The sequence below is a fragment of the Cololabis saira genome, chromosome 23 (assembly GCF_033807715.1).
Source record: "Cololabis saira isolate AMF1-May2022 chromosome 23, fColSai1.1, whole genome shotgun sequence".
NCBI classification, from domain to species: domain Eukaryota; kingdom Metazoa; phylum Chordata; class Actinopteri; order Beloniformes; family Belonidae; genus Cololabis; species Cololabis saira.
Window position 1 is genome coordinate 24,479,989 of NC_084609.1, and position 24,970 is coordinate 24,504,958.

The following is a 24,970-nucleotide window of genomic DNA, read 5'->3' on the forward strand; positions in this document are numbered from 1 at the left end:
TATATTAATGCAGTATAAACAAGAATGTTTTAATGTAGACATATAGAATCATCATACTGGTGTGATTGTAGGCATCAAAGTGTTAATTCAAGGCTAAGGCAAAATATCGAGATATATATCGTGTATCGTGACATGGCCTAAAAATATCGAGATATTAATAAAAGGCCATATCGCCCAGCCCTACTTGGGATCATTCAAGGAACTGCACTTCCAGTTCGCTTCATATAGGAAAACCAGATGGTGCCCCTTGGTTTTCAGAGGGGGTGAGAGTTTATAAGTTTTACTTCTTCTCACTCCCTTTCGAATATGTACTTTGTTATGTCTCATGTTAAGACGATTGTCTTATTTTCTTTCTTTTTTTATATGATTCATATTCGAAATAAACACTACTACTACTACCACTACAACACAACAACTCAGAAAAACTGCATGGGGATCTGTATGATCCAGCCTTACACAACCTAGATTCATCCAACCTACTTTTTACTCCTTTTCTGGGACTGTGGCACAATAATTACCTTCATCTGTTTCAACCTAATCCCTGTTTTCAAGCAAAAGCTTCTTTTTTGGACTCTCACCAACTTCCATGAACAATAAAGAACAGGTACATTGAACAAAAGTTAATAAGATGAACAAAGTGGATAAAACCAGAGCCTAAGCAGGGAGGCCCAGGCGTCCCTCTGTCCAGCCACCTCCTCCAGCTCCTCTGGGGAAATACCGACGCGTTCCCAGGACAGCCGAAATGTTTTCTTTCCATCCAGGGGGCCACCCCCTGGTTGGACATTTCTCAAACACCTCCCAAGGGAGGCATGCAGGGTGCATTCAAATGCCCAAGCCACCTCAACTGGCTCCTCTCGATGAGGAGGAGCAGCGACTCTATTCCTAGTCCCTCCTGGACACCCTGCAGAGGAAACTCATTTCAACTGCATGTAACCGCACTCTTATTTTTTCTGTCACTTTGGTTTCTGAAAAATAACTGGCTATGGTCAATTAAACATTAACGATAATATTTTACACAGTGCTGTAGATAAAACCAAAGTAAAATGTGAGTTTAAACACTCAGCTGTGCAATGTGTCTTTGTCAGATAATGGCTCAAAACCTGAGAATACAAGGACAGAGCTTGTCATCAACAAAGCTGCAGTGAATTACGTCCACATCCCTACAGCAAACTGTGATCAAGTTGAAATGGTTCCATCAATCAGGTGAATACACACGGGCACAGAAACAACGGCGCTGTAAAGACTGCCGTTGCTGCTGCTGTTGGTTGTGTGGGCAACACGACCACATGACAGACGGCCTGACTGACAGCGAGACAAACTTTCCTCTGGGTCGAAATTAAATCATGCCAGAGTAGTGACAGATTAGCAGAGGGAGTAAAGCTGCAAGGGTAGCGGGAGCCAAAACAGTGGCAGTTTGTCTCTTTATTTCAGAGTTTTCCTGAGTGGGCTGCTATTTAACCATAATTCTGCACGATGGACCCCCCCAGTACTGTTGTTCCTTCTGCATATTCAACTGCTGTTACCGGATGCAGGCAAACATTCAGCAATAATAATCAATGAAATAGGGCTGGGCGATTTTGGACAAAAATAAAATCCAGATTTTTTTCTCTGAAAACCCGATTTTCGATTTCGATTTCGATTTTTTTTGGTAAAACTACAAAAGACAATGGAATAAATTGTTTCAAATATTTTATCTTTATTTATAAGAAAAATAGCAAACAAATTTCCCTATTGGGAATGAAGTGCAATTGAAAGATACTGTAAATCCTCCTTGAGTTTAGTAAAGTGACAACATTTACAATTTTCTTGACCAAACAAAGATGACTAGACGAGCTCTGTCTGTAATGCAGCCAGCTGCAAAAAAGGAAAATCGATTTTCGGATTTTCCTTTTTTTAACATCGATTGTGATTAATAAATCTGATTTAGATTTAAAATCGATTAATCGCACTGCCCTACAATGAAACTATCCGAGTGTGCACAGTCAATTGTTTTACACAAATGAATAATCCATCAGCCTTATCGGTGCAGATCTGGAGACACTAAGGAAGCTGGCAACAGGCAATCCGATGCAAAACCGAGGCAACAGGTTCATCCAGGTGCTGAGTTACGGGATGCGAACAGCCTAAATGCAACCAGGGAAACACCAGAAACAAAGGAAGGAGACGGGAATAAGATGTTCACCCAGCTGCAATTATATTCTAAGTGGCAGTCTTTCTGTCGTGTCAAACTGTTAATAAAAGCCTGCCAGCACATACTGACAAACATGACGCCAAGTGAACCTCTTCAGGATCGGACAAAAAAAAAAAGAAACGAAAGAAAAACTGGGTCTCCATGAGCAAACCGAGTACAATAGAGCTCCTCAAAGCCACAACGAGCACATCATCACCTCCACCACCTAGCGCCAAATCATTTGAATAATGGGTTTCTGTGTGATTTCTGTCTGGAAAGCCTCCATTCGCAGAGCAGTCATCCGAAGTGTGTGTGTGTGTGTGTGTGTGAACGCGGGTGGTTCCAGCAAGAAAGGAACGCCGTCTCGTGCTCCAACAAAAGGTTTAAAGGTCAAAGGTTATATTGGAATTCAGAGTGGACATTCCTGACGCACTGAACTGCAGACTTTCAGTAAACTGTAGATTTCTCAGTCTAATGCATTTGGAAATTGGAAAAATGTTATAATATTGGAAAAAGAGATTGGTATAAGCTACTCTCACACACAAGATGACCAAAAGCCTCGGGATCTCTTGTGCTTTGAAGCTGATACGATGACGCATCTTTCTGAGTGAATCCATTGGGATCACATGAGTCGCCTTCGCCTTCAGGTCTGAATAAATATGACCTCATTTGGCATCTTTTCAGCTTTCACAACCACAACTGAACTCAAGAATCTGGGAAATTTTGTCAGGATTAAAAAAAAAAAAGAAAAGGAAAGCCGAACTGACAGCCACACAAACACAACAATCGTTTGTTCATGATAATTCTTGTTTATGTTACCATCAATACAAAATGTTGTGTCAATAGTGATTGCAAAAACAAATGTTCTTTCTCTTTCCATCACGCGGTTTTGAAGAGGGGAGATGGAAGACAAGATATGATCATCTGAGTTATTTACAGTCAACACTTACTGAAGTCGGAGACATGCATGAACGAGCAAGAAACAGTGTACAGTAGCACCACTAATGAGCAACAACGCTACTGAAAAAGAAGACAGTAACAGTTCGTGCAGCTATCTAAACCCATCCATACACAAGATAATCCGCAAACTTTGATCACAGTAACTGTCAAATACCTTACCGCAGAACAACATTCGGACAATCAGCTTTCTCAGTAAAGAGCGGTCATCTCTGGAATGGACTCCCGAATGAAATTAAATTGGTATCAGATAGCAGAATCTTTGCATCCATGGTTAAGAACTGGCTGAAAACACAACAGGATTGTACCCACTTTTGAAATGTTGTTACTGTGTGTGTTGTGATGCGTGTTGAGAGGGAGTGAATGAGTGAGGGAGTATGTGTATGATGTGTGGAGATTGTGGGATTATGTGACTGTTTCCACTGTTTTTAAATAGATGTAATATTATATTTTGTATTATAGGTCCTAGATATTGTTGTATTGTATTTTATTGTTAGAAAAGCCCAACTAGGGACAGGAGTTGCAAATTAGCAATAGCTATAAACTCTATGTGCAGAACATCAGTTGCTGTCATTGTACTGAAACTATGTTTAAACTGCATTGTCCCTATCAACTAAACCAATAAAATAAAAAAAAGTTTTCCTATTGTGATAGTTCTGTTTACCTGATCTCATTTTACTGAGGTTTGAGGTGTGTTAAGGTCAGAAACTGCATAAACAAAGCTGGACAAACCTTCAGAAGATACAGTTTGAAGCCCAGTTTTTGAGATTCTGGGCTAATTTAGCTCAATTATAACGTTTCTATATGAGCTTGGCTTGCCTCATAATACCTTATGATGCTAACGAACATTACCTTACATTCATTCTGATTAAGTCAGACCAGCCATGCTAATTTCAGACGTCTCTATGGAAACAGCGTGCAGAACAAGTGCTGCTGGAGATGACGATGGGACTGGCGGGGTACAGCGGGGACCAACAGTCTCTCTGCCTCGCAGGGGTGTCCAACTTTGGAGTGTTGCTGTCCTGCATGTTTTACATGTTTCCCTGCTTCAGCACACCTGATTCAAATGACTGCATCACTAAAAGACTCGATCAGACCTTGATAACGAGCTGATGATGATCCAATCATCTGAATCAGGTGTGTTGGAACAGGGAAACCTCTGAAACATGCAGGACAGCAACACTCAAGACCCCCAAAAGAGTCCTGGAAAGGTTCCAGGTGACGGTGACCCGACTGGAGGCCTGAGCTGCTGGAGCAGTAGCAGCGGAGCCAGAGGCCGTCAGACCAAATGTCCATCTGTCTTCAACCAAGAGCAAATGTAGCTACTTTTGGCTGCTTAGCTGAGCTCCAACCTCTGCTAAAGGCCACAAGCCACAAGCTGTACCGAAGCCTTCAGGACCAGCTCAGAACCGGTCACAGTGCTCCATTGGCACAATTAACAACAAGCCATATGTTTAAAGGGGACCTATTGTGGCATCTAATACCTATTTTAAACAGGCCTTGGATGTCTTAAAAACAAGCTTTTGATTGTTTTTGCTAAATAAATTAGAAATTCAGCCTTTGAGCCATGTCTTTATCTTCCCATTCTGTAACCTCATTATCTATGTGGGATTCTGAGTGGGCGGGGCTATGATAATGAGGCTCTGTGCTGATTGGCTGCCTGAATGACGCGATACACCACTACGAAAACATGGCGGAAGCTCCGGCCGGTGGAGTTAGTTGTGGGCGTGGTTTCACGCATCGGAGGCCAACCTATGTAAATCGCATTTTCGTTACGTAGCGAAAGGGAGCAGAATCTTATTGGCTCGTAGATCCACATCACACTGGATGGCTCATCCGGGCGGCTGTACAGACACTGCAGAATTTGGTTGCTTTCCTCCTTCTCTGAGTTGGCAGGCTGAGGGGAGACCACTTTATATATGTTAAAGCAAGAAAAAATATGTTTTTCATAATAGGTCCCCTTTAAGATAATATCTGTTAGGCTTTCTTGGCCTTTAACTCACAGCTCAGATGACAAAATAACCAAAAATTCCAAATGCTAAGTAGCTAAAACAATGACGAAATGCAACCGTCACTCAAAGAATTCATGTCGTAATATGATTTCTATCAGATGGACATAAAAATTCTCCCTCTGCCTACTTGTTCTGGATGTGAAATATAACTATGAAGACCAAAATCCATTATTTCTATCACGCTTGTTTATTTCTGCAATAATAGAGATTTTAACACGGGGGTAGGTATGGATTGACTCACTTTTAGAGGCAGGCGGCCATTCGATGCTCTGAAAACTAGATGTTGCCCCTTTAGTTAAGACTGACAGAACATGCTCAGGGGAACATTTCTAACATTAATGACAATTTTTTACCAACCTCCAACTCTCTCGTTAACATCTTAATTCCACGTGCAGCTCTTCACTTTCCTGCACGTTTTGAAAAATCTGAAATGGATCCAGACATCTATTTTTAAAACTCCACAGCGCCTTGAGGGGTTAACTTGCCACCGTGTTGATTCAGCTGATATTAGGCATGTAGCAAGCAGCATCTCATAAAACTAATGGGGTTACAGCCTCACACAAAAAGAAAGAACATACCGTATTTTCTGGACTATAAGCTGCTACTTTTTTCATAGGTTTTGAACCATGCGGCTTATACAAAGGTGCGACTATTCTGTGGATTTTTCTTCCACCGCTCGGGTCGCTCTAACCAGAATTAGAATCAAAACTAAGACAAAATAAATGCAAAGAGGAATACACTACTTCTTTTTTAGCAGATAGAAGTAGGTAGAAGCAGATTTCAAACAGATACATAGATAAATAAATAGCGGTTATTTTCTCTTGGTTCTGTCCCGTTTTAATCAGCAAAGTTGCTGCCCTGTTAAAAGACACTGTTAGAAAAGGATCTATTTAGGTACAAACATGTACATCATTTACAGTTCAAAATCCTTCTGTACATGTAGTAAATATCTAATCTAACAACATAAATATCTGCGGCTTGCTTTTTTTTTTTTTAAATAGAGCGGATGCGGATTATATGCAGGTGCGGCTTATAGTCCAGAAAATATGGTATATTCAAACACTGGCGTGGGATTTTATTACTGAAATAACACATTTTAAATAAAGATTGATCTGAATAGGAACACTAGGACCCCTCTCTTTCTTTGAATGGCTTCTTCCACTTTGAATAAACATAAAGAAATAAAAAAAAGACTCAAAGGGTCAAAATTCCTGGAAGATATGTTTAGACAAGAACACTGTAAATGGCCCAAATAGGCCCGTGATTGACCAGTCGTCTTCCCAAACATGCTCTTCAGCTGACTAATACTTAGACTAACACGAGGGAGGGACGTACAGTATTAAAAATGTATTGTCATTGCAATATCAGTATTCCAAAACACAGCTTGGACCGCAGTCTATTATGTTTCCAAGTACCACTCACTCACGCTCTGGTGCTCTTCAAAAAAAATATCGTCAGTGCCTGAGACGCTCACCGACAATTTAGATAATTGTGGCTGAGACACTTAAATACTCAGAGATTGACGTGAGTAATGGGGCAAAAGAAGGGAGAGGGGAAATAAGGACAAAAGAGGGCTTTTGGTTTAAAGAAAAGCAAAAAAAAGCTGTATATTTATTTCGCATTTACCCTACATCATTTTGTTGTAGGGTAACTTTTTGTAAAGATTCATATCCGGCACTTTTTAATCCTCATATTGTACATTTCTGATTATTTCTGTTTATACATTTTACTTTATTTCCAACTCTTTTTTATCTCCATATACTTGTTTGCTTCTATATTTTTATTTTTATTTTTATTTTTACTGTATTGCACCAATCACCACAACAAATTCCTTGTGTGTGTTAACAAACTTGGCAATAAACCCCCTTTCTGATTCTGATTCTGATTCTGACATGGATCATCTACACTTGTGATTGAGCTCAACTACAATGTTGCAGATTGTTCCTCTTGGTAGTCCCTTCGGGAGAGAACCTGCTACAAAGGGTAGATTTCATTTTATATGCTTTTCTCCCGAAATGTATTTTTGACAGCTTTTTATGTCGGATGCCCTTCCTAACACAACCAGACTCAGGTAATGGGGGCAGTAGGGGCAATGTGGGGTTCACTATCCTGCCCAAGGACACTTCAGCACGCGACAGCGCTGAGGATCAATTCAGTGACCTCAGCTGAATCTACCCACTATATCTCGCAGAAAATGTTAAAAGGAGGACAATTTGAGGTTTTTCTAACATGATCGAGACTGAAGTCTTGTGAAACTAAGTGATTTTAGTGGAAATACATGTAACAAGGTGCAATTTTATCACCACCAATAAAAACCATTTGGATAGAATTAGCTATAATGCATTTCTTTTTTAATTTTATTACAGTCTTATTTACCATCCGGACTCTAAAAGGCAAGTGTACAGTTGGATGAGTTTAAATCAATGAAGTCATAACCATTTATAAAACTGATATCCTTGATCATCGTTTGGCATTCATGGACAGTTTTAAAGATGTCAAGGAGGATGTTTTCTTTGCAATCAGTATTCCCTCACAAAAAGTTGAAACATGCTCTAATAATAGAAACTTCTTGAAGACTTGAGCCTGCCATTTATTTGAAATATTAAATTGCATGTTTTGTGTGAACGGGCTCCAGCCTGCGCGACCAGCCCGATCGATAAGCATAAAGGAATGCTGGGACTTGAGGCCACATTCACCGGTGGCTCCTCGCTCCCCGGGCTCCAACACGTAGGTGGCAAACGCTGAAGTGCATCAGGGAGTAATCTTTCTTCCTGCAGCCATTCTCTGTACGTTAGGTGTGAGCAGACCCCTCTGCATGTGTGCCTTTGTGCAGCGCAGCCGGCAGAGCTGGTGGGGTATTGATCCCAGCTGATACATCAAGCTCTCCAATCGATCAGCGGAATCTCAAGCTCGCAGCGGATTCTGAGCGAAGCTCCCACTTCATATCCTCAAAGAACCGGAGCATTATCTGAATTAGCTGGAGCTGGAAGTTAAAAGGATGACTTCTGTACAGCTGTGCCCCTTCTCACCGCAGAGCTGCGACCTGAGAAGAGCTACTTCAGAGTCTCTCAGTCTTGTTTTGTTGTCTCAACTTCCCTTTTTGGCTTTTTAAAAATGTCAAGAATGTCAATATCAAATTAAAAGGTAAAAATGAAAGATTATTAGGGGTTTGGTGTTGTTTTTACTGAGAAAAGCAACATCATTAAAGCTCTTATTTTTCAGAATTTCACTCTAACACAACACTTAATTTGAACTGGTGAATCCCTTTTAATAGAGAAGTTTTAACTCCCTCCCTTCTCCCTGCGGCCCAGTCAATCTACTGTTTGGTATTTCCTTCTTCTAAGCATGTTCGCCGTATTGTTTTTCATTTGTGCTCTAAACAAATCAGGGTCAACACAAGTCCTTCAGTCCCATTTTCATATAGACAGCTTCCCGAGTACCAGACACCGACTTGAGCAGCAGCTGGACCGGGTTTGGGAGGCCACAAAATCTGAACGAAAAACAAACCAACAAAAAAATTTAAAAAAAAGTTGTTTTGTATGCTCTTGCCTCACTTCCTGGTTGTGTTATAGTAACACAAGTGGTTTGGAGACCAGAGGAGTATTCCAGAAAGCAGGTTCAACAAACTCTGAGTCTAAACCTGAACTCTGAGTTGACTTACCCTGAAATAGGAAACTCTGAGTTTTCGGTTCCAGAACAGCGGATATGAGTTAGTTCAATCAACTCTGATTTTGTTAACCTTGAGTTAAGCGCGTGCCGTGCATGAAGAAAATAAAAAGCCATCATCAATGGAGCCCTGATATTACGATTCACCATGGCAACCGGTGACAACAAAAGATCGACAAACTTTTTCTTTTTTTTTTACTTTATTTAACATTTCAATTTACAAAATCCCTTTGAGGAAACATTAGTTTGCATCTGAACATCCACATACTTCACGCCACTGGAGTTAGAAGTGTTAATACATGCGTATGGCGAGTATGAGAGCATATTTCGGAAAAAACCACAGCTGCAGCAGCAAAGGAGAGACAATTGGCGTGGGAGAAAGTTGCTGCAGTCAATGTGTAAGTTTGAATGCAGTATTCATTTAACATTTAAGCACACCGTCTTATAATATTACAGATGAAAACAGTGGTGGAATGGTATTGAATGAAATTTTATTGTCATTTAGATCAGGGGCAGCTGCCACACCTCGGCTTCAGGGGAAAATGTAAATGTTTTGTTTTTTATACATTTATGGAATTACTCTGTGTCTATTTGTAATGATTTATTCTATTACTTAATACATATAAAATAACTACAAATGCATATCAGAACAACATGATGGATTTCACTAGGTATTATCTTTCCCAACACTTGTACCCCCTCATATCTTGAAATGTGATGTCCCAGCGTCCCTGAAGACAGTGGTCGCTATCAATCTCGTTTTTAGCGCGCTCTGCAGTGTTACTAACTTACAAAAATGAAAAGGAAGCAGAACCCCACGCAATTTTAAAAAAAAAAGAAAGAAGGCAAGTGATGGTCCAATGTTGCCCCAGCAGCAGAAGATATTAACGAGGCTGTAGCCACTGATGGATTAATTATGCAAGTTCATTTTAAGGTAAGATATCAAATCACCCAACCCTCTTATAAATCTGTTTAAGGGAAATATGTGACTTTTTTTTACTCTCTCTCTCTTTCTCTCTTCTGCTCCTCCCTCTCCTATTTGCATTTGGACTTTAACTGTTTGAAGTTAAACTCGGATGTCACTGTGATATTGTTGCACTGACATAGTGAATAAAGTGAACCGAATGAGTTAAATTGCGTTTGTCAGATACGCTTTTTCTGCTCTCTAACTCTCCCGCTCGCTGTCCGTGGTGCAGAAAACGGATGTGTATTGCGTAAAGGCCCATTGGCTGAATTGACGCCACTGAGGGAGGAGACAGAGAGAAACTCAGGCTTTATTGAAGTAAACCTGCTAGCGAGCAGGTTAGGTTCACAAGGTCAGTTGCCATAGTAACTGACTCAGAGTTTGAGTTACATCGCTTTCTGGAACTGAAAACTCCGGGTTTCCCTCATCTCAGGGTTAACAAACTCAGAGTTTTCACAAAACCTGCTTCCTGGAAAACCCCTCTGTTGGGCCCAGTGACCCCAGTGAAGTTTCAAAATAAATGCATAAATAAAAATAAAAAAGGAAAAAAAGCAGGGGCATTGTGAACCTCCTCTTCTCAAATAAGAGGAGTGAAATATTGAACTGTGATGCATCACTTGCAATGTTTAGCTTTGCTCCCACATGCTAATGTTTTCACTAAAGTTATAATGCTTATTTTTCAATTTGACATTGTGAACGTGTTATATAGCTAGTGGTGTGGCATGTGGGATTAACTTTGCACATTGTTGCGTCGTACACCAGGCCCTGAGTAAGTGAGACTTCATTCTTCCCTTATCCTACATCTAGTTGTGAATGAAAGCGAGCGTCATTAAAGCCACTCTGCGAACATTACATCCCAAGTGTCTGATATAATGACCACTCATTCAAGTTGTTCCCTCTTTGCCATTGCTTCCACAGTGAAAATGTCTCACCCTAACACCACCACACACACACACACACACACACACACACACACACACACTCACAGAGGGAAACTTAAAAGTAACCATGGTAATATTCTGCAGTGCCCACTGCGTCCACTCGCAAAGAGCAAAAAAGATATACAAATACACAACATAAGAGCGAGCTATAGGCTGGCAGAGATGCGTAAACTCACACCTGTCCGTAACCATGGCACTCCCGCCCTCCCTCGGGTTGGAGGAAGGAGGACCAGCGACTGCAACGCATTCCCCCCCTCGGGGCCGGAGAGCCGGGTGACTCAGACATTAACAAACTCTGCCAAACGTGTGCACGTATTCTGCTGGAGGCTGGCATGATCTCTCTGTTACTAAGGAGATGCTGAACAAAACCTTCTGGAAATACAGTAACTACAGTGCCCGAGCGCCCAGGGCGGCGTAGGAAGCCGTTCCTGCCCTCTCTCCTTCAAGACCTGCCGCGCGGCCAGAACGCCACATGGTTCTGTCTCAACCACGTCACTTCACCGAACCGTTTGGCTTATGCATAAGAACTGTTTTCATGCAGCGATCTAAAAATAGCTCAGCGGATAGAGGTATATAATGCCACAATTATCATTCTTCTATACCATGTTCCACTGTTTCAGATGTGACAGATAACGACATCTTTAATGGTATGTTGGAGGATATGAAAGGTTGAAAATCTAAAAGCCAATAAAAGCCTCTGGTCCTTCTTCGTTATTTAAATACTTGAAAGCATTTATTTACACTGGAATTAATGGTCAAATAAAATGTCATTACTGTGGCACACATGACTGCGTAATTTAATTTAAAAGGCTGAGTTAAAGTTTAATGACTGCAACAAAATAAAAAAAATACAACTTTTCAAATGTCATCCCAGTCAGAGAGTCTGAGTTTACTTTATCCACGAAAAGAAGCAAAAAACAATGTAGTGGAGGAGATCCCTGCCAAGATACTCCGTAGAAACAGGAAAATGAGCACTTTCAGCCTCCAAGTTCAGTCTCAATCACTATAAAGGCCTACCTTTTTGAGATTTAGAAAATAATAATCATTTTTCTCACCCCAAGGCCAGGAAAATTCACTTTTCAAAAAAAAAAAAAAAAAAAGACTACTCTTGGTGAGATTCATTTTTTTCCATTTACAATGCAGCTTCAGAGACGTGTCATTACACAACTACACCGGATTTAAAAACATGCGCACGTGTGTTGGGTCAAATTTCTATAACGGACAACTGACGGCACAATCACATGTCGTCACATGAAGACTTGACCCAGACGCTAACCCGTCCCTAACTAACTAATACAAAACTAATGTCAGCCACGGAGACGCCTACGCTTTAAAGATAAGGATAAAGATAAGCTTTATTGATCCCTGTGGGGGGAATTCCAGTTTCACAGCAGCATATAATGGAATAGACTCCAATAGAAATAAATAAAGATTGAATAACACAAATATATACAAAACCACAGCAACAGAGTGGATGGAAAACAGAAAAAGAGGCAGCTATTATAAAGTCTGATGGCAGCTGGTATGAAGGAGCATCTAATCTACAAAAACCATCAACCAACATTTAAAGAATGTTCCCTTATGCAAAAGCCTGACGTTGCTTGAACATCACAGGAGCTAAACACTCAAATGTTTTCCTACAGTTTAAATCTTATCTTGTTTACGTGATGCTCCTGGTTGGTTTGCATGTTTACATGTTCTCCCTACGCTTGTGTGTGTTTTGTCTGAGTCCAGAAACATGTATGTCATGCTTTGATTTAGCTCAGAATAAACAGAGGCCTTATTGTTGATCTGGATGTTAAGTTGGCAGCTTCATCCAATCTCTTCTACCTTTCGCTCTGTTTTGTTTGGATTTGGGAAACAAATCCCATCTTCTTGGAAAACCCCATATACTTTGTTTCAAATTGTTAGAAAAACAGATGAAAGTTCAGGATCTTACAATGTGGAGCTGAACACTACAGATATCCGAGTTCGGACTCCTGCATTCAGTACTTGAGTTGTGAAAAAAAATCAGGGGGGATGGTGGATTTTCCCATATGGGGACAGATAATTTGTGCTGATTACAAATAATATAATATATTACAAATAATAGCAGTGACCAAAACACCTGCAGAAATACTGCAGGAATGACATAGCAGCAGTTAAATGCAGCCTTCTGTAAGCTTTAAATATCCACTGGGCTTACATCAAATACATCAAAACACAACAATAAAAAACACTTTTCTGAACTTATCAATATGATTCTGTCCTTCACAGGATAAGTAAAATGGATCACTGCAAAAACTCAAAATCTTAACAAGAACATTTATCTTATTTCTAGTTAAAACGTCTAATTTTAGTTAAAAAAAAATCTTAATTTTCACCTGTTTCAAGTAGATTTTCACTTGAAATAAGTAGAAAAATCTGCCAGCGGAAAAAGATTTTTTTGCTTGTAATAAAAAGATAAATAGACAGATTTTCCTACTTATTTCGAGTGAAAGTTTACTTGAAACAGGTGAAAATGATCAAATAAGTTATTTTTCTGGTGTTATTTTTCTGGTGATGACTCTAAATGTTGAAATAGCAGTAAAACCACATTCATTGATGAAATGACATAAGGGATGGAAAGAGGGGATGGCAGTTTTATAGGGGGGATGATTTTGAGCGTTTTTATTTCAGGAGGGATAACATCCCCCCTCATACCCTCTCAACTTGAGTACTGCCTGCATTCATGTTCGAGGGGCTTCCCTATTGTTTGTATACGTGACGCCGTGATGGAATGGTGACCTGCTAAATGTTGTACGCCTGCCTTTCAAGAGCTTTAAACAGAGCTGGGATGGCGTCCAGAAGATCGATGAAAACCACAAGCGAGCGTCCCCTCACCATTGTGCAGAGGTTGACAGGATCAAGCCTCTGTACAACAATTACACGTCAAACAACTATATATTTGTTTTCTCATCCTGTTTATATTTATATTGCATTTCACATGCCTGAAAGTCCAAAAATCCTCAAACAGAAAACAACTACTTCTGGAAATGCTTCATTTCTCAGAGGTGGGGGGAGATTCAGCCAGGTATCCTGCTGTGGGTGACCCCCACAGGCAGAAATAAGACACAACTGCTGTGTTTATCAGCCTGCTGTACTTCCCTGGGGAAAGTCCTTCACCTGAGAGTGAAAACTCTGATTGAAAGCTGTTAAATACACACCAACAAGCCAGCCAGCCCTGTCCAAGCAGTTAAATACACACCATTCGGCCTGTCAAAGTAGTTAAATACACACCAACCAGCCTGCCTGTCCACCACTACTCCGTCTGTCTCCGGCCAGCTCCACCTACTTAGACTCAAGCAGCAGTTTTAACAAGTAAAAGCATTTATACGCCGTCATTTATACCTTTCAATTAATGGAGACATGTCAAAGCAGCTCAAATAAATACATTAACCTGTATCTTACGTCTCTTTCTCACGGTATATCATGTTTACTAGGCGTCATATCCCGGTACAGTAGCGCCACTTCAGTAGTCAAGTTTGGTATGAGACGTGAACGTCACACCATTACCATCAAATACACACTTTATCCGTCACAGTCCTGTGTGCTTTTAGGTTGTAAATATTTCAGTTTCTTCATGCTATGGAGCTTGGTGAAGAAATCATCAGCTTGTTCCAACCCAGCATCGACTAAACGTGTTATTTCAGGTTTTGCTCCTGCAGACAGTTGCATAAAGTCCAAACTGTCCTCACGTGAACGTCACACCATTATCATCAAATACACACCTTATCTGTCACGGTCCTGCGTGTTTTTAGGCTGTAAATATTTCAGTTTTGTCACTGTCATGCTATGAAGCTTGGTGAAGAACTTATCAGCTTGTGTTATCTCGACTAAACACATGTTATTTCAGATTTTCCCACTGCAGACAGTTGCATAAAGTCCAAACTGTGTCCTCCCGTGAACGTCACACCATTATCATCAAATACACACCTTATCCGTCACCGTCCTGTGTTTTTTAGGTTGTAAATATTTCACAGTTTTGTCACTGTCACTCTCACTGTCATGCTATGAAGCTTATTGAAGAAATCATGAGCGTGTTCCAACCCAGCATCAACTAAACACATGTTGTTTCAGATTTTCCCACTGCAGACAGTTGCAGAAAGTCCAAACTCTGTCCTCCCGTGAACGTCACACCATTATCATCAAATACACACCTTATCCGTCACCGTCCTGTGTTTTTTAGGTTGTAAATATTTCAGTTTTGTCATGCTTTGAAGCTTGGTGAAGAAATCATTCAGCTTGTGTTAACCCAGCATAAACTAAACATGTCATTTCTGATTTTGCCCCTGCAGACTTTACAGAAAGTCCACACCGTGTCCTCCCGTGAACGTCTCACCATTATCATAAAATACACACTTTATCCGTCACAGTCCTGCGTGTGTTTAGGTTGTAAATGTGTCAGTGTCGGTTATAACCCTCTTTAAGGTCCGAGCAGAAGTGGGTGAAGGTGTGACAGCAGGGCGCGTCCCTCGTTACCTGTGCACGTCACAGGTGTAACGCAAATGTCACATTTAAGGCTGATTTATGGTTCTGCGTTACACCGACGCAGAGCCATACGGCGTAGGTTACGCGGCAACGCGCGCCGTACGGTGCGCGTCGCCGCGTACCGTACGCCGTAGGCTCTGCGTCGATTTAACGCGGAACCATAATTCAGTGCATTACACATTCCCACATTTCCGCAAACCTCCGCTGTCAGGAGAAACTTGGTCGGAGTTGAAGTCCCCACATTCCTGCAGAGCCCTGTTTCTGCTTTAGTCCACCAGAAGCGCACAAACCCCCCTCTCCCCTCTTACCTGCACGACACCGTGATTTCAACTTTGGTGGCGGGGATGGACGGGCTGAGAGGGTCCAGGTCGCCTATCGACGCCATGTTCGGGAAACTGTTGTTCATGCTGGCAGTTTTGTTTTTGCAATCTCTCCTATACTGCGGTCCAACCCCCTTTTTTTCTCTCTTTCTCTTTTTTTTTTTTTTTTTTTCTTTAGGAGGAAATGAGGAGCATGAAGAGAAAGTGCGCGCCTCCTCGGCGAGAAGTGGAGCAAAGGTTTCTGTAGGAGGAGAGAGGGAGATGGGAGATGTGATGTCACTTCTCTCCTTCTCTCCCTCCTCCGTGTCTGCATCCCTCCGTTTCCATCTCCTTCCCTCTTTCTTCCAGAGCTCTCTCCCCTCTCTGCTATGCACTTCCCCCTTTTTTTTTTTTTCCCTGACTGTCACTCACTGTTTCAATGCAGCTGAGCTCATTTACATCCAGTATCTGCGCTGAAGTAATCAAGCAGAATAAATCTGTCCTGAAAAGTGTTTCCTGCGAGCGTCTGGATATGTCACGCTCACGTTTTCCTCCTGTCTTCAATACCTTTATTCTACATGGGTTCACTTGGTCTCATCTCTGGCAGCCACTCTCTTACCACATGGACGGATTAACATTTTATGAAACCCGGAGCAAAGATGCCCCCCTGAGCCCCCTCTCATCATCTCATCCAGGTTATTTTGGCTCTCGCTTCTCATTTTAGCAGCAGAATTCAGGAGGTTCAAAGTGAACGTGTGAAGATGATGATGGCATTTACTGCGTTTCTTAATATTCTTACTTGTCTGTACTTCTTGTGAAGCAAATACGGTCGAAATTTCCCATTTTCAATTTTATCAAACACGCATCCAGATGCAAACTAACTTCCACTTTGAAATTTAAATCAGGGCTAAAAACATTACTGTTTACTGCAGCGTACTCATAAATTAAATACTTACCTGCTGTACTCTACTGCCCTTACTTTTTAACAACTTGTGCTTTTTATTATTTTACCTCTTTTCTTATCATTTTATTTCATTTTATTTGTTATTTACTGTTTAATTGTGTCTTGCTGCTTTGAACGTTGATGTAAAGCACTTTGAATTATCTTGTATTGAATTGTGCTATACTGTACAAATAAATGTGCCTTGCCTTGAAGAAAACACGAAACAAAAATTACAGTTCATCTACTAACCACTTGGTGCTGGCTTCAAGTGGGAGTGTTGACTTTCACTATAAAGCAATGAATTTATTTATAATATGGGAATTAGACTTTTAATTGAGTCACTTCCTAATCAGTCATTGTCATGCTATGAAGAAATCATCAGCTTGTGCTAACGACTAAACACATCTGTTATTTCTGGTTTTGCCACAGCAGACAGTTGCAGAAAGTCCAAACTGTGTCCTCCCGTCCTCTGAAGTACGCTCTCCCGAGTCACATATGAACTATGAAGTACGCAAATCCAAACTGGGCACACTTTAAATTGAGCTACTGTCTCTATTTACAGTGGGAAATGTAGCGTCATGGCTTCTCGACTGGAGTAAGTTCAACATATTTGCTTAAAATTTAACTTTAATCCTGATACTGGCAGATGATAAGTAAAAAGAAAAAAAAAGCCCTCTCGGAGGGAAGGGCGATCATTATTTATTAATTTGTAATGATTTTTTTAGATAGTTAGATACATTTTTTGCAAGATATACAAAAGGCAGCTTGAATATGTGAGCCCTGTTTTCTTAGTCTATACTTTCTGTCTGTTCAAGACAACATTAAGAACCGCCTGTCAATCATAGACAGATTTATCAATACAATAAGATGTTGAATGAGATGGTCAAATCAGCTTGTTAAAGGTCCTATATTACGTTTTTCCTGACTTACAGTGGTTCAAAATTAACTTAAACTTCTCAATGCCAAGTTTCAATGCCATCTAGCGGTCATATTTGGCAGTGCAAAGCAGATTAAGCAGGAAATAAAAGTTTTGAAAGACAGGCATATAAACTTTCAAAATGTATTTATTTATTTTTTGTTATTGTTGTTTCAAATAACTTTCTGCACATGGAAACAGGATTTGCTTCTGCAGATCGACCCTCCAAACTTCACCATTCACAATGATCTGTTAGTAAAATGAACAACCCAACATAATATACTCTCTTTAAATGATAAATAAACGTTCTCTAAAGTGATGACAGTAACCGTTGGCTTTGCAAGCCACTAATCCAAAGACATTGCCCCCAAATGTGTAGAAGTTTCCTGCTTTATATAATGGTACCTGATGTTGCACCAGAAAGAAAACAAACCCTGCTGCAGGAACACCTTCTTTGGTTCTGTATTCTGTGAAAGGTAGCAGCATATGTGAGATGTTTTCACAAAAGCAACCTTGTCTTTCACATCCTTTAGCAGCCTGGGGACGGTGTGAGAGATTCTGTGGTTTCCAACTTCTCTCTGAGAAATCAGTGTACTTGTAAATGTAACTGAAAACAAGTCGCAGACGTGGCCTTTAACTCGTTTGTTCAGCCTGTCGTCTTTTCAAATCTTGAGAGAATCCATCCATCTCACACGGCATTTTTGATGTAGCACATTTCTGTAAATATGCTGACAGTTCATTAGTCTTTGAGTGTGAACTTTCCATTAAACCAGAGCACCTTTCACACAGCTGGGTTGTTCGGCCACTGTAACACCTTTATTCAGCCTCATTGTGTTGTGTGAAACGCACGGAGGCAGAACAAAAGAACGTTTCACTTAATCCACCCTTTGTTCTGCCTTGGAAAGTAGTAACTGGTAGTGAAATAGCAGTGAAACTAATGTTGTGTGAGGGTGCATTCACACCAGCCCTGTTTGGTCCACTTTAAAGGAGCATGAGGCAGGATTGAGGCAGGATTTATGAAAAAAATTCGTATACGTTTTAAGTTTTCTAGTAATAATGTCAGATGAAGCGTTCCAAATCAAAACAAATGAGCCCTCTAGTGTATCTCTCTGTTGCCTTGAACAGGCTGTGTGCTGCAAAATGTGCTGCAATTCCGGGCCGGAATTTCCCGCGCTGTCCTGCGGATGTGACGTCACATGACGCTGCATGCTCGTTCTCCCCGTTCTCCCGTGCCGGCTTCACTGTTGGCTGCAGTACCCCCAACGGCCGTCGTGGTGAAGGGTGGCGCTAATGAGTCTCATTTCTTAAAAGGAGCCTCATGCTCCTTTAAACGGACCAGGGTTTGTTTGCTCTGAAAGTCCAGTTTGTTTAAGGAGGTGCAAATGTGCAGTTGTGCGCCCATATTTAGGTCAGAGAAGCGGACTCTGGTCCAGCTAAACCATTATTGTATATAATGAATCAGATTCTGATTCTAGATATCAGTTTGCTTCAAGCAGAACAAATGCAGGAAGAGGATAACAAAGTGGGGCATTATGGGTAAACAAAACCTAAAGAACCCTCGTGTTCCGGGATTCCAGGGTGACGTGAAGGGAGGGCGAGGGAAAAGCTCTGATAGAAGTATGGTCCTATTAAAACATATCACAATTTCTGGAAAACACTCACAAGAACAATGACGTTTGCTAACTATCTCACGTAGATGTAGTGCTGCACAAACCAATAAATCAGCAAGTTTTCTTCCTCGCCGTTGGTCTCGCCATCACATTCAGCGCGCCAGAGAGACAGAGAAATGACCACTCTGCCATGCCTATTAAAAAAACATAAATAGTGCTGCTACAATAGGCACAAGCAAGCTAAAAGGCTGTAGAATAATAAAGAACCAGATAACAAACAGGTCGGAAAGACAGAATCAGAATCAGAATCAGAAAGAAGTTAATTGCCAAGTAGTTTAACACACACACAAGGAATTTGTTGTGGTGATTGGTGCAATACAAAAGAGCAAATAATATTAAAGGAAAAAGGAAAAGACGGGCTGACTATGTTACAAGTTTATTGTATCTCCACTTAGGGCAATAACTCGGCTTCTCCCTCTCGCAGCTGTAAGGAACAGTGTAAACACTAGCAGTGGTGGCCAAACCAGAACCAGCACTGCATGCTTATGTTTTTACACTGCTATGCTTTTTTTGGAGGTGGCATAAGGAGTGAATCTCCAGTGCATCTTTCCACTGCGATCTCGGTGTGAAAGAAGCTCAGGATTCACAGGAATGGTGGATTAATTAATGCTGGACGGTGGGAGTACGACTAGACCAGTCACACCATGTGTTGGGTTTAAACCTGCACTCCCACTGAAGTTGAACCATTCTCAGCTTTCCACTTCCGCATAAACTGGAAAAATACTGAAGCAACAGACCCAGGAATCAATTCAGCAATGCGAGATGGACCTCACCCAACCGACGCTGGATTCAAGCGTATTGTTTGTGCAGAAGCAGCACGCCTTTTCATCCTCAACAAGCATTGAGGAGATTATTAGTATCTTTCTTTCTAATGTTTACAGTGAAACCTCAATAACTCTCCCATTCTTGCGTCTCTGTCTTAGACATTCATCCATGACGATAGACATCAGATTTAATTAACTGATAGGGAGACCCACTGCTCCCAGTGAAATGAGCGACACCATGATGAATGTGAGCGGCCGGGCAGGAGAGGCACATTATGAGGAAACCGCAGCTTCAAGAGGGAACTATGGGACTTTGAACTGTGTCATTGGCAGCCCGTGTGTTTGTAAAAGCTTATCAGAGAGCATGCCTGTGTGTGTTATCAAAGGAAATCCATCAGATAGCATGTTTTCATGTGTGTTTGCCTGCGAGACAACGAGGACACGAGGGAGTACACACCACACGTCGTCCCAGGAAGTGTTAAACTATAAGAAAGACATGAAAGACAAGCTGTGCCGCTCTGCTCTGTTACAAGAATGCAGTTTTATTATAATTATGCTTATGTGCACCGGCACAGTTGGATTTAGTGAAGCAATCAAGGTCTCAGTGGAGTCTAAACTCTGGAGAGTGCAGGACAATGAACAGAAAATAGCTGTAATTTCGAAGCCGTTAGACATATCGGATCAAAGCTGACGTCTTAGCGTGGTGATTTAGGTTGAGGGATCTTCTGGGGGTTCGGGGGGAACTGCTCCGCTGTTAGGTAAAAATCATCTCAACTTTGCAATGATAAACATTTACAATCTGGTTAAAAAAACAGTTTTGGCTTTGAAGTTGAGATTTTCTTCAACTCAAAATCAAGAAAATGTCAGAACTCAGATCCAATTAGTTTTCAAACTCAAATATGTTTAATATATAATACAGTATGTCGATATGGTGAAAATCTAAAGCGACGGAGGAAACTGTTCCAACATTTACATCTTTAATCTGCTCCTCATGACAGTTTGGAAGGCAAAATGACAAGATAAGATCAACTTTATTGTCCCAAACCCACGAAACCATTCACTGAATTAATAAACTCAATTGTTAGCAACTGATATTAAACTGATCTTAAAAAAAAAAGTTCTTCCGCTATCTGCAGATCAGAACCTGTTTACATAAACATGTAATACTTTTCGAGAGGACACAATCAGCGATAGATGACTGTCTGAAATTAGCATGGGACGAAAATAAATGTCCCACATCTATAATACTTTAATGTCAGTGAATTTTACGTCATCGTGAATTTATAAATCCGAGTGGGAAGAAGAATTTGGAGACCCAATATCAGATGCTCTGTGGAAAGAGAGTCTGTTCCAATAATGTAAGACACCAACTCATTAAGGCTAAAATTGCATACATAAAAGCTACATAACATACACCCAGAGATATCACCATATGTGATAAATGTCAAAACTCAGTAGCAACCCTTACTTCTTAGTTTTGTCCTGTGTCCCAAGGTTCAGCCTTTCTGGAAAGACATCTTTGGAACCACATCTGAGATTGTGGACACTTCAGTTCCACCAGCACCTTTTCCTCATCATTTTTGGCATGTCTGAGTCACACACTAAAGGCTAAAGAAATCACAGCAGTGCTTTCTATCTCCCTGCCTTATAACAGCAAAAAATACATTCTCGTGGTTTGGAAAACACAACTGTCCGTACAACACATGGCTGGTAGTCTTAACCAAAATCCTCCATTTGGAGCAAATACAATACGCACTGGGTAATAGACTCTTCCAGTTTAATAAGACCTGCAAACCTTTTCTGTTACATCTTGCAACCAAGGTTAAGAAAGAGGGAACACCCTGTTCTTGTTTGGCTGCATTTCTCTTTCTGTAAGTTTGTAACTTCCTTTTGTTGTTTATTGTTTTATGTTACTGATGGAATGAAAATGCACCCTGAATGTAGATGTGGAAAGTATGTGGATTGCATTTGCCCAATAAAAATATCCACCAGGAACCACCAAGGATGGATGACTTTATTTCACCACAGAGGTTTTGCAAACATATGGGCATTTATGGCCACTACTGGAATGGTGTTTGTCGATGATGGGACCCCTGACAGAAGTAAAAGATGAATGATGAGGTGTCTGGGACGGATGGATAATGACCATAAACAAACTGCAAAAGCAGCTCAAGACTTTTTTTTTATGGCAAATAAAATAAATATTCTCCTACGATCAAATCAATCAATCAATCACGCTTTATAGAGCCAGAAACATAATTCTGTGTCCCACCATACATTACGATAAATATTGCTCATGAGGAATTTGTGTATCAGAAGGCCTCTAAGCATCAACCTGCTCACTGCCTTTCCTGCTGCTCAGCTTCTGCCCCCTGGTGGCCTGGAGGGACACGACAGACAGCACAGATAACGATGACTTCTTCAGTTCACAAACTTGCAACTTCGACCTCCTGTACAAAGATAGTACCTTACAGAAGAAAAACAAGGTGACGTTCACCGACAGCAGAGTCAGCGGCAGGATGACCAGTCTGGTGTGAGCAACGATTGACTGTGTCGGAACAGGAACGTCTGCAGAGTTGTATAATGTCTGCAGAGTCATTACACAACATCCTACAGCCCCATTGAACCCAGACAGCTTCTCTGAGCTCTGGATAAGGTTTTTAAGTATACCGCCGGTGGACAAAGTTAGGTGCTGACAGGTGTTGAAATGGATGTGGAGAGGCTATGCTTCTTCTTTTATGCTTAAGATCACATTTACCATGTAATCAACAAAGAAGCCCTGAATAGGAAGGAACGTCATTAGTCTGAGATGGTTAACAAACAATGAGGGAAACTGAAAAGGTTTAGGGGGCTTCTCCTATCTGTCAACTAGAAATCTAAAGAAATCAGTGATCGTAATCAAGGTTGGAACACACTGGAAACAGGACTCTTATAGATTATGTCAACGAGTGTCTGATTATCCCACCTGAGCAGGTGATATTCAGGATGGACAAAGAGAATCCTGATGCCGCACAGTCCCTCAGACCAGATCCAGGTTGAATACAATCAGGTCTGATCCACCAACTGGAACTGGGAGAGGACAACTCTTTCTGCTCTACAGACACAGCAGAACCAGTCCAGATGTTCACACACGACAGCTGCTGCGTCCAGGGTCCAGAAGGAGCTATCCACTGGTCTCCAGTCTCCCAGATACTTCAGCTCCAGCATACCTGCACAGCGACTGGCTCCTCTCACGAACCTGACTGGCTCTGAACATAAACCAGACAGTCATCAGTGAAGAAATAATCAGAAGTTAAAGCTGTAAGCAGCAATGAACGGGCCCTCGCACCCTTGTGCACGTTCAGGCATGCTGCAGTGGAAGCTTGTATGACTTGCATGTAGATTCTTCAGACCTGGACATTTAGCGGATGACACCACCCACGACTCTCTATATCAAACCATTCAAAAGTTATGGCAGAAAATAGGGACTCTCAAATATCAACCAATCAGAAGAAGGGGCGGGGCTAATTTGCACCAATTATGTTTGAGGACTCAAAACCGAGTTCGAAGACACCATCAACGAATCTTTATGTCAAACCATTCAAAAGTTATGGCAGAAAGTAGGAACTATCAAATTTGGACCAATCAGATGAAGGGAGGGCGCGCTTTTTGGCGTTTAGCGTCGCCACAGTAACACTTTTGAAAGAGAAAAGTAGTAGTAGTAGTAGTAGTAGTTGTCGCAGGATGGAGACGCACATTTTGATGTATAACACACCTGGGTGCACGTTACGGTTCGGGCGAAGAAACGGCCGAAGAAATGGCATAAATTGCGCCAACATTACACGATTAATTCAAAATGGCCGACTTCCTGTTCGGTTTCGGCCATGGCGCCAAGAGACTTTTCTTTAAGTTGTGCCATGATACAGGTGTGCAGGGGTGTAGCACCAAATTCTGGGCCCTGTACACTCTCACTTGTCAGTGGGCCCCTATCTATGCCCGCGAGGCGCGTGAGAGAAAAAAAAAAAAAAGCGGGGGGCAGAGGCAAAAATGTTTTAAGCCATTTTTCAGCCAAATTGAGAAGAATAGCTAATTGTTTTTCTATGTTCTCACCACCCAGACCTATCTCTTTCTCTCTTATCTATCTATCTATCTATCTATCTATCTATCTATCTATCTATCTATCTATCTATCTATCTATCTATCTATCTATCTATCTATCTATCTATCTATCTATCTATCTATCTATCTATCTGTGGCAAAAATCACAATCACAATCATTTTTGATTGATAGTGAGATCACAGTTATTTAACATGATTATTCATTGGCTTTGGTAACATCATGAATTTATTGAACATTGACAATAGCTTTTAAGCACAGCACTGCATCGCAATGCTAAGGCTTTTTACCAGACAAAAATAATAAATTGCGTTATTGCTCAATTAATATATTACTAGTGTGCACTTGAGCCTATAGTGATATTGGTATGTTATTTACATGTTGATATATGCAGCAATATTGCTATATGGATCATTCATTAAATCTCAGCACGGAGTTTCATTTTATTTTCTGTAATGCAAAAATGTCATACATTCTGGATTCATCCAAAATCAACTGAAATATTGCAAGTCTTTTATTATTTTAATATTGCTGATCATGGTTTACAGCTTAAGAAAACTCAAATATCCTATCTCAAAAAATTAGAATATTCTGGGAATCTTAATCTTAAACTGTACGCCATAATCAGCAATATTAAAATAATAAAAGGCTTGCGATATTTCAGATGATTTGTAATGAATCCAGAATGTATGACATTTTTGTTTTTTTAATTGCATTACAGAAAATAAAGAACTTTATCACAATATTCAAACAATATTCGCCGTCGATTTAACGCGGAACCGTAAATGAATCTTAGCGCATTTCTCAGTTTTCTTTTTGTCTTTTCAACTGAGCATGCAAACACATAAACTGAGGGTGCAAAGCTTATGCACCCTCGTAGAACCGGGCCTGTATAAGCAGCAGCTGTCTGGAGTGGACTATGTTAACTTTAATTGGACTTTGCATGACAAGCTAACTTGGTTCACCTTTGGGAAAGAAAGCAGTCAGCAGCTGCCTCCCCTCGTTCTGCCGTCTTTCTTTTTGTTTCCTCTCTTTCTTTTTCCGATAGCCCGATTTATGTTTT

At 40.9% G+C, this 24,970-nt stretch overlaps 1 protein-coding gene across 1 annotated transcript in view; it reads right to left on the reverse strand.

The window, feature by feature from the left end:
- The window catches only part of LOC133423987 (copine-8), a 132,481-nt gene extending 116,622 nt beyond the window's left edge, over positions 1–15,859 (reverse strand). Inside the window, exon 1 of the mRNA XM_061714338.1 lies at positions 15,528–15,859. Within this exon, the coding sequence (XP_061570322.1) occupies positions 15,528–15,625 (98 nt within the window). The 5' untranslated portion in view covers positions 15,626–15,859. The remainder of the gene's footprint in view (positions 1–15,527) is intronic.
- Positions 15,860–24,970: the final 9,111 nt, after the last annotated feature.